This window comes from Gekko japonicus, unplaced genomic scaffold (genome assembly GCF_001447785.1).
Source record: "Gekko japonicus isolate JY-2015 unplaced genomic scaffold, Gekko_japonicus_V1.1 scaffold3307, whole genome shotgun sequence".
NCBI lineage: Eukaryota > Metazoa > Chordata > Lepidosauria > Squamata > Gekkonidae > Gekko > Gekko japonicus.
The window spans coordinates 119,771-130,260 of NW_015168756.1; the positions used below are offsets into that span (position 1 = coordinate 119,771).

At 46.8% G+C, this 10,490-nt stretch overlaps 1 protein-coding gene across 1 annotated transcript in view; it reads right to left on the bottom strand.

Moving 5' to 3' along the window:
• Positions 1-10,490, bottom strand: part of TASP1 (taspase 1) — a gene marked incomplete at its 5' end in the record, with an annotated part of 142,726 nt that overhangs the window by 97,901 nt on the left and 34,335 nt on the right. The window contains one exon of the mRNA XM_015415655.1: positions 1,800-1,906. Within this exon, the coding sequence (XP_015271141.1) occupies positions 1,800-1,906 (107 nt within the window). The remainder of the gene's footprint in view (positions 1-1,799; positions 1,907-10,490) is intronic.

A 10,490-nucleotide genomic window follows, 5' to 3' on the forward strand; every position in this document is an offset into this window, starting at 1 on the left:
AAAAGACCCACCCCCACCCACACACACACACACACCAAAAAAAAAAAACCCTCCAGGATCTCCAGCCAAACTGGCCTGGAGAAAAACTGCTTCCGGACCCCAAAGTGGCAATAGGCATCTCCCTGGGCGTATAAAAAAGGACCACAAGAACTAAGCACTGAGGCAACCCTTCCCGCCCTCCCCTCTCACGATCTGCCTCCGTTCACAGAATCCGCATTGCTGCCTCTGTCTGAAAACCTCCCAGGAAGGAGAGCCCACCGCCTCCTCCCGAGGAAGCCTGTTCCAGACCAACATTGTTTTCCGCCTCATGACTCATGAAAGCTCATGGTCTGGAGAATTCTTATGGTCTTCTAGTGCTACTGGACTGGAATTTTATGCTTCCCTTCCTCCCCCCCTCCCGACACACCACAACCTTCTGTGGCCCCCTGAAACGGTGTTTAGAGGAACAGCGTGGAGAATTAAATGGGAAGTCCACAAAAGGAGGGGCAAACAGGGAAGGACCTTCCCGTTGGACACTGTAACTGCCTGCAACAGGATCTGGGAGGGAAGGGGTTCAGAGAATCCCCTCACTGGGGCACCCTTGGCAGTCGCCCCCCACCCTCTCACCAGTCCCATGTTAAGCCACTTTGGCTCCTCCTGGCCTTCTGCGTTTCGTCTTATGTAGGACCCTCTCTGCTTTGCTGTCTTCCCTGAGCTTGGAGCTGGAGCAAGCAATCCTCCCTCTCAGCTGTGGAGCCTTGTGAGCAAAACTTCTGCTTTGTGAGCTACTGGCATTAAAGTGGTGAGCGAGCGATTGGGCTGCTGCATAGATTAGTTTGCTCTGGAGCCATCCTTTCTGAGCGAAGGCATAAATGTTTGAGCCGGAGGCTAAAGAACTGCGAGCTAGCTCACACTAACGCAGCTTGGAGGGAACACTGCTTGCAAGCAATGCTCCCTTCTCAGCTGTGGAGCCTTGTGAACAAAACTTCTGCTTTGTGAGCTACTGGCATTAAAGTGGTGAGCGAGCGATTGGGCTGCTGCATAGATTAGTTTGCTCTGGAGCCATCCTTTCTGAGCGAAGGCATAAATGTTTGAGCCGGAGGCTAAAGAACTGCGAGCTAGCTCACACTAACTCAGCTTAGAGGGAACACTGGTAGCAAGTTAACCTTTCTGAAGTCAATCTGTTCGCAGTAAGTTAAATATACTTACATGAACGTGTCACGTAAGACCTGCCTCTATTTTTCCAAGTAAAATTTCTTTCTCTTTGCAATTTGTCGGAACGGCGTTTCCTCCTTAACCGGGAAACATGGAGGATGGGGGATACTGCGTAGAAGCTTCTGAGCTTCCAAGGCAACTGATTTTTTTACGTTTAACCCGATACTTCCTAACCACCTCTGCAGATGGAACGGCCATGCCATCGCATGAGTTAGACGAAATGGCACCTTAGTACCCAAGCCATTAAACAGACTGCCTGTACCCAAAGAACAACATACAATCTACCCTACACGTTCAGGGACTTTGGTTTGCCTTCCCCTCTAGCAGTTCTCCCCAAATGCCGGGACTGAATTCCGCTAAAAGGAAGGAGTTGGCACTAGAGAAGAAAAAATAACACATACACACAAATACACACTCACCCATATATACACACTTGTGGCAGATGCGGGTCCTTCTTGATCGTGGCCGTTAAACTTCAAAGAACATTACAGCTCATCGGGTTATCCATTTACATGAGAGGTAAGAACTTCCGATGCTATCAATTTTTGACCTTGGAATTCTGTTAAGCTGTGGTGGGTTTAACCGTTTTCTGAACAGCAACTGACCTTTTCACTTGATTGTCGTCTTTTCTTCAGCTGAAAAAGATCCGTTTCCACCTTTTCAGCTAACTCCAGTTTCCTCTTGTTCCTCTTGAAAGCCGCTAAGCTCAGTCCTACAAAACATTGAAGATTTAAATCCACACAGAATCAGCGGTGTCATTCAATGCTACACTTTGATATCTGCATCCAAACTAACCTAACCGGCTACATCCTCGGGGCCGGTCCAAGAGTTTTTGGTACCCGAGACAAATTACGACTTTAGGGCGCTTTCGCACGTGCTGAATAAACGCTCTTTCAATCCACTTTAGCAACTGTTTGCAAATTTTGCCATTTCACACACTAAAAACCTGTGGCCAAGTGCACTGAAAATGGACTGGAAGTGCATTATTCGGTCCATGTGAAAGCACCCAAACCCCACATTCGATAGTATTGAATCGGTGGGGATGCCAAAGAGCTGCGGTCCTACCTGGCCCAGGTAAGTTGCATCCAGCCCAGGGAAGGCAGCACCCAAAGCTGTGGGAGGGCTGGCCTGTCTATCCGGCGTCAGAGCCTTTGGACGCCCCTCCAGCTATGGCACCCTAGGCCATCGCCCAGGATAGGCTGGTTCTGTACATTCTACCTTCTATAGTGATATAACAAATAAGAATGAATCAGTGATCAAACACCCTCAGTCAGTAGTAACCAATGAGTCGCTTGTTCGACCAGGGCTCTTTTTGTAGAAAAAGCCCAGCAGGAACTCATTAGCATAATAGGCCACACCCAACAGCAGAAACTCATTAGCATATTAGGCCACAACCCTGTCATCACAGCTCATTAGCACATTAGGACGCACCCCCATGTTACCAGAAGTGTGGTCATCCAGCCACACCCACCTTTTGCTTCTTATTCTGTTTACCTTGTTTGTTGTCAAACCCCAGGGCTTTTTTTGTAGCAGGAACTCCTTTGCATGTTAGGCCACACACCCCTAATGTAGCCAATCCTAATGAATTTCTGTTGTTGGGTGTGGCCTATTATGCTAATGAGTTCCTACTGGGCGTGGCCAACTTGGGAGCCACCCGGAACTCCGTTCCTGTGCGTTCCTGCCCAAAAATAGCCCTGTTCGAGACTATTCACTAGTTTTACTCCTGAGAAAATCAAAATATTTATTTATTCTATTTTATTGGATTTGTCTCCTGTATGGCTGTGAGAGTTGGACTATAATGAAGGCCGAGTGCCGAAGAATAGATGCTTTCGAATTATGGTGCTGGAGAAGACTCTTGAGAGTCCCTTGGACTGCAAGAAGATCAAATCAGTCAATCCTCAAAGAAATCAACCCTGACTGTTCCCTGGAAGGCCAGATACTGAAGCTGAAGCTCAAATACTTTGGCCACCCAATGAGAAGGGAGCACGCCCTGGAGAAGACCCTGATGCTGGGAAAGATGGAAGGTCAAAGAAGACGGGGACGGCAAAGGATGAGATGGTTAGACAGTGTCATCAAGGCAATGGACATACAATTAAGCAAAGTCTGGAGCATGACAGAAGGCAGGAGGGCCTGGCGTGATGTGGTCCATGGGGTCACAAAGAGTTGGACTCGACTGTGCGACTGAACAACAACAAAAATCCCACTCTCACTCTGTCCAGGCTCAGAGCAGGTACCGTCATAACAAAAACTTTCTAAAACATAAATACAATAATACGATACCTAATAATATATGATTAAACACATTTATATTATAAACTCACAATATAATAGAACATGGCGTAAAACTCAGGGGGGGAGGGGTGTAAAATAGCATACGAAGTTACGACCCAACGTTAATCTTTCTACCACGATAGGTATTTGAAAACAGAAAACGCCTCCCAACTGGGAGATAGAGTCAAGGAACTGATTAATGCAGCTTTGACGCTCGAAAACTGATACCCTCAAAATCTTGTTGGTCTCTAAACTGCTACTCGACTCGAATTTAGTTGTCGTACTGCAGACCGACACGGCTACACTCCGGAACTATATTCAAGGAACTGTTAAATTCAGGTCCCCCCATCAACAAAACACAAAATTCATGTAATACCTTTTCGGTTGGGCCTAATGGAAGGTATTCCATGGATCCGGTGTTCTGTTTCGGATCTCGCATAGGCCAGTACAACTGCTCATACTTGTTGTCCCATGAATAAGTACTGTGCACTATTTAACTTGTGATAAAAAAGTCTTCCATGTTCCTGGAGTTGGCAACAACCTGGACAAAATATGTCCCGCCTTTTACCAGAAGTGCAACAGGATGTCATCGAATAGGGACACTTTCACACATGCTAAATAATGGAGTTTTAATACACTCCGGCAACCGTTTGCCATTTCACACTGCAAAATCCACTTGCAAAGTGGATTGAAAGTGTATTAGAATCACAGAATCATAGAATATTAGAGTTGGAAGGGACCTTGCAGGTCATCTAGTCCAACCCCTGCACTCTGCAGGAGCATAGCCGAAAGATAGCCCTACAACATACCAGAAAGATGGTCGTCCAGCCTCCGCTTGAAAACGTCCAGCGAAGGAGTACCCACCACCTCCCGAGGCAGTCTGTTCCACTGCTCAACCACCCTGACAGGAAGTTTCTCCTGATATTTAGCCGGTAACGACTCCCTTGTCATTTCCACCTTGCAATCCGGAGCAAGAGAGAATACATCTGCTCCATCTTCTACAGGACATCCCTTCAGATACTTGAAGACTGCAATCATGTCCCCTCTAAGCCTTCTCTTTCCCAGGCTAAACATACCCAACTCTTTCAGCCCTTCCCCATAAGACCTGGATTCCAATCCTCTCACCATCCTGGTTGCCCTCTTCTGGACACACTCGAGCTTGTCAACATCCTTCCTCAAATGTGGTGCCCAAAACTCCAGGTGAGGCCTGACCACAGCAGAATAGAGCGGAACTACCACCTCCCGTGATCTGGACACAAAGCTTCTGTTCATGTATCCTAAGACTGCATTAGCTTTCTTCGCTGTCACATTGCACTGCAGGCTCATGTTTAGCTTGTGATCAACCAGAACGCCTAGATCCCTTTCATTATTTAGCATGTGTAAGTGGTATTCTCTACTCCTGTGTCATGGAAATCTTCAGCTGCCCATCTCCACATATTAAACTTCTTTAAAGAAGAAGAAGAGGAGGAGGAGAAAAGATGGGATTTATACCCCGCCCTTCACTACCCAAAGGAGTCTCAGAGCAGCTTACGATCTCCTTTCCCTTCCCCTCCCCACAGCAGAGAGAGGCTGAGAGAGCTCTTTCGAAGACTGCCCTTGAGAGAACAGCTCTGAGAGAACTTGTGACTGACCCAAAGTCACGTCGGCACCTGCATGTGGAGGAGTGGGAAATCAAACCCGGTTCTCCCAGATTAGAGTCCACACTCCTAACCACTACACCAAACTGGCAGAACATTTTTCTCTGCAGGTTGCTGACACCTGTACACCTTCCAAACCTTATTACTCCTTGTCAATGAATAAAGAAAAAATTCCACCTTTTTATCTCCACATAATCACTGCTTTCCCTTCTGAAATATCTAGGTCAGAAACCACGGTTTATCCTGACTAGTTATGACTTAAAAGAAAAAAAATCATAATTTCTCTTTTGGGAGATACTTTCAACAGCTGGGAAAAAAATTCATACTAATAAATGCACTGCCGTTAATATTTAAAGAACTTTTTACCTTGCCTTTCCTAGAAACGAAGAGGCTTACGCGCCCTACCAAATTTGCAACAAGAACGTTTGTAAAACGATGTGGACTTCAAAGAAACCTAAGAAGTGTTTCCTCCCCCAGCTGCGTGAGGTCATTCCGCTTTCAAAGGAATGGTGCTCTTGAAGATAGAGGTTGCTCTGTTTGAAGTCAGGTGTTCCTCGACTGCTTTGCGGACACATCTGCCAACTCATGCAGAGCAATCTTTTTGTTCTCCACAACTGGAGAGGCTACTAGAGTCTTCAGTGGCACGGCAATGTAACCTCAGTTCTCTGAGCTCTACACTAAAACCACAGTGTGAAGAGAGAAGACGATCTTTATGTTTGTCTCGATAGGCCCGAAGTCACATTTCCCCCCCTGAATAAATCTCTTTTATTTAAGGACTTTCCATATGCAAATCTCTTGCTGAACTGGCTGTTTGGACCTGCCATGGTTCACTTAATATGTAGGAAAAGCAGGTGGCTAGGTGCTGGGATTATGGTGCTGGAGAAGACTCTTGAGAGTCCCTTGGACTGCAAGGAGATCGAATCAGTCAATCCTCAAAGGAATCAACCCTGACTGTTCCCTGGAAGGCCAGAGACTGAAGCTGAAGCTCAAATACTTTGGCCCCCAAATGAGAAGAAAACACTCACTGGAGAAGAAGACCCTGACGCTGGGAAAGACTGAAGGTCAAAGAAGACGGGACGGCAAAGGATGAGATGGTTAGACAGTGTCATCGATGCAACGAGGATGGCGGAAGACAGGAGGGCCTGGCGTGATGTGGACTCAACTGTGCAACTGAACAACAACATGCGGTCAAACCAGTGTACTTCATGTCAGTAATGAATCACAGAATCACAGAGCTGGAAGGGGCCACAACCCCCTGCTCAATGCAGGATCAGCCTAGAGCATCCCTGACAAGGGTTTGTCCAGCCGCTGCTTCAAGACTGCCAGGGAGGGGGATTTGTGGAGAAGCTTACAGCAAGCTCGTGACAGGCCATCTTTACTGCAGCCCACAAGCAACACAGAAGCGGAACGAGGAATCAATCGACTAATTACCTAAAATGATATCTCTAGTTACATCACTCAACCTAGTCCATCAGGCAATGAGATGGGTTGGGGTTATCGGGGTAAATTGTTACTATTAGCCGTCGAGTCACATCTGAATTATGGTGGCCCCAGAGTTTTTTTAAAGGTATGAGCTCAGAGGTGGTTGGCCCTTGCCTGCCTCTGCGTGGCAACCCTGGACTTCCTTGGCGGTCTCCCACCTAAATATTAACCGGGGCCGACCCTGCTTAGCTTCCTAGATCTGTTGGAATCGGGCTAGCCTGAGCGACCCAGGTCAGGGTAAAAGTATATACAGAGGTGGGCTTGTCACCGTCGGCCTCTGGACTTCCATTTATTTATTTATTTATTTGTTTGTTAGATTTCTATCCCGCCCTCCCGCCGAAGCGGCTCAGGGCGGCTTACAACAATTATAAAACCAGCATAAATACATACATAAAACACAACTCAATAAAACAGCTCTGCTCATTTCCAATTAAATTAAATACAGTTAAAACCATTTAAACGTGGCGGTGTCGTATAATAAAGTGGAAGTGCAGCACAGCCGATATACAGGGTCTTTCCTACTGGAACGCCCTTGGTGGTCTCCCACCCAACTATCAACCGGGGCCGACCCTGCCTAGGTTCTGAGCAGTGTTCCCTCTAAGCTGTGGAGTCTTGTGAGCAAAAATTCTACTCTGTGAGCTACTGGCATTAAAGTTGCAAGCAAGTGATTTGGCTACTGCATGAATTAGTTTGCTCTGGAGCCCTCCCTCCTGAGCTAAGGCAAAAATGTGTGAGCTGGAGGCTAAAAAACTGTGAGCTGGCTCACACCAACTCAGCTTAGAGGGAACACTGGTTCTGAGATCTGACGCGATCGGGCTAGCCTGGGCCGTCCAGGTCAGGGTGTGTCTATTTCACCAACGGCCCAAAAGCAACAGCCTTCTTGGAGTCACGCTGTAGTAACACTGGTGAGAAATGAGGCACGAGATCCAGAAGACAGAGTGAGTACAAAAAGAAGAAAAAGTACACGCTCCCGGCCTTTGGGAAAGCGACGGAACTCTGGCCAATCACACAGCGCCCCCTGGCCATCCTCGGAGTGAACCGAAACAGGTTCCGAAGACAAAACGCTAATTGCAGTTTCTCTTCTACATCAGATCGCGGGGGAGGGGGGGGGACATTACTGGCAAAGGTAAAACGACAAAGGGCTAGGCTGGAAGTAGCCGAAGGGAAGCCGGCCAGTTCGGCGATGCAACGAGCTCAGCGCCGCCCCCCCCCCGCTCCGATTAACTGCCATTAGATCAAATAAGAAGCACGGAAAATAACTTAAAAGAGTCTGGAAATGAAACCACGCTGGTCTATCGGTCTCCCGATCTGCACATCGTCTACATTTTCAACAGTTTCGGGGGGGGGGGACGACTCGTGTCGGTCTGCAGTAAGGCGGCCGGATTTGAGTCTCGTGGCACCTTAGAAACCAACAAGATTTGGGGGGGTGGGAGCTTTCAGAGTCAACCTAACGGAAGGGAGCTTTGACTCTCCGAAGCCGACACCCCGAGAATTGTGTTGGTCTCTGCTCCACTCCTGGACTCGGACCTAAATTTTAGATTTATTCATTTATTTCTTCACATCCATAGACCGCCCTTCCCAGAAGTGGCCTCAGGGCGGGTAACAACATGTCATTTATACAAAACATATTCATTAATGTAATAACATTAAAATTTAAAACATCATCGTAATTATTAAAACGGTCGCAGCTAATGACAAGAAATTTTTCCTCTGGTTGTGGGAGGTTCCTGGCCACAGCTGGTAGTTGCTAATGGAGTAACAAACACCTCAGGGAGGCTATACACAGACCAGTGTTCCCTCTAAGCTGAGTGAGTGTGAGCTAGCTCACAGCTTTTTAGCCCCCAGCTCACACGTTTTTGTCTTAGCTCAGGAAGGAGGGCTGACAGAAAAATATAAACAGTGGTTTCAGGCGGTGTGGTTTAAACAGTGGTTTCAGGCGGTGTGGTTTCCCATGATTAGTTACTTAGAAAATAGTGAGAGAATCCCAAATAACCCATTATATAGAAACTTATTGTTCTTTTAATAGTTCCATATGCAAAAAAAGTTTTTTTTAATGACTGTATATTTTCAAGTATGTGAATTCATGGTAGTTATTTCAATCTTTTAAAGTGGTGTGTCGAAACTGTTTGTGTTTATGCTAGTTGACCACTGTTATGTGACATCTTTCTTTTTGCGACTCTTTCGAGTGCCAAAAGTTGTTGTTAAAATTTTTCGAAAAAATGAATAAAAAGATTTTAAAACATTTTTAAAAGGAAGGAGGGCTCCAGAGCAAACTAATTTATGTGGCAGCCAAATCGCTTGCTCGCAACTTTAATGCCAGTAGCTCACAAAGTAGAATTTTTGCTCACAAGACAACAGAATTGAAGCGGATCCCGCAGGACCTTGATCTCAACGGGGAGCATGTTCATAATGCTTTTCTACTCCGGCACAGCAGGATATCCCAGCGAGGCACTGTGTACTTCTTAACAAGACGGGTAACTTGGTTCAACACGTGAAACTTATCTCCCAGTCCCCTACGGTACGATGTTGGCCTCTTTCTAAACACACAGAGCTGCATAAAGCCGAAAGGGGAAATTCTGTACCAAACTTCTATGTTATAGGATGATGAATATTTACCCATTATTTCCAGGGGCACTTGAACGGCCCCTTGTAGGATCTCTGACCCGCGTCAGGTATAATTTGGAGCATAAATTGAGGTGCCAAAAATACACAAACAAACATAGACAGCTTCAAGAAGGGCAGGGCTATTTTTGGGCAGGAACGCATAGGAACGGAGTTCCGGCTGGCTCCCGAGTTGGCCACGCCCAGCAGGAACTCATTAGCATAATAGGCCACACCCAACAGCAGAAACTCATTCGGATTGGCTATAATTAGGGGTGTGTGGCCTAACATGCAAAAAGCCCACTGGATGGGCCACTGGCCTGATCCAACATGGCTGTTCTTACATTCAAGGACAGCTTCAAGCAACTCTATTAGGTCCGTAGGGGCATTTAGAAAAATATGGCCAATTGAATTATTTATTTATTTACTTCATTTATACCCAAAGAGGCTTGCATCATTATTTACTCTGCCGGGTTATCCTCACAACAACCCTGTGAGGTAGGTCAGGCTGAGAGAGAGAGTGTGTGTGTCACCCAGCAAACCTCCATGCCAGAGTGGGGATCTATAAACCTGGGTCTCCCAGAACCCAATCCAATGCTCTAACCACTTTACCCTACTGGCTCTCTAAGGGCAAGAAAAGAGAGGAGACCACAGCACAGCATAACATTGACGTACATAAGATGGAAAGGGCAATGAGTTAACTACTAACAGTTTTACTAGGGCTGTCCAGATGTCAATTGCAAGGTGGTACTGGTAGCAGAAGGAAGAGGAGGAGGAGACTGGATTTATACCCCGCCCTTCACTACCCAAAGGAGTCTCAGAGCAGCCCACAATCTCCTTTCCCTTCCCCTCCCCACAACAGACACCCTGTGAGGTGGGCAGGGCTGAGAGAGCTCTTGACAGGACTGCCCTTGAGAGAGAACAGCTCTGAAAGAACTTATGACTGACCCAAGATCACACCAGCAGCTGCAAGTGGAGGAGTGGGGAATCAAACCCAGTTCTCCCAGATTAGAGTCTGCACTCTTAACCACTACACCAAACTGGCACTATAGTTCCAATCTGGTGAACCACGGAGGAACCGTGAAGTTAACCATAAAAGCACATTCATTTTACAATGGAAACCTTGCATGGTTGTATTCAGACAACACGAAGAACTCACATCAAACCAACGTGTGCATGAATTCAGACTGCCACTGGTCTCACACACGCAGCTCCCCTCCTCCCTCCTCATGCAGAACACGATGAAAGAACCCGAGTCAGAAACCCAACGTGACAACCCATGCTGTACGAGCGCAGATGTCTTTG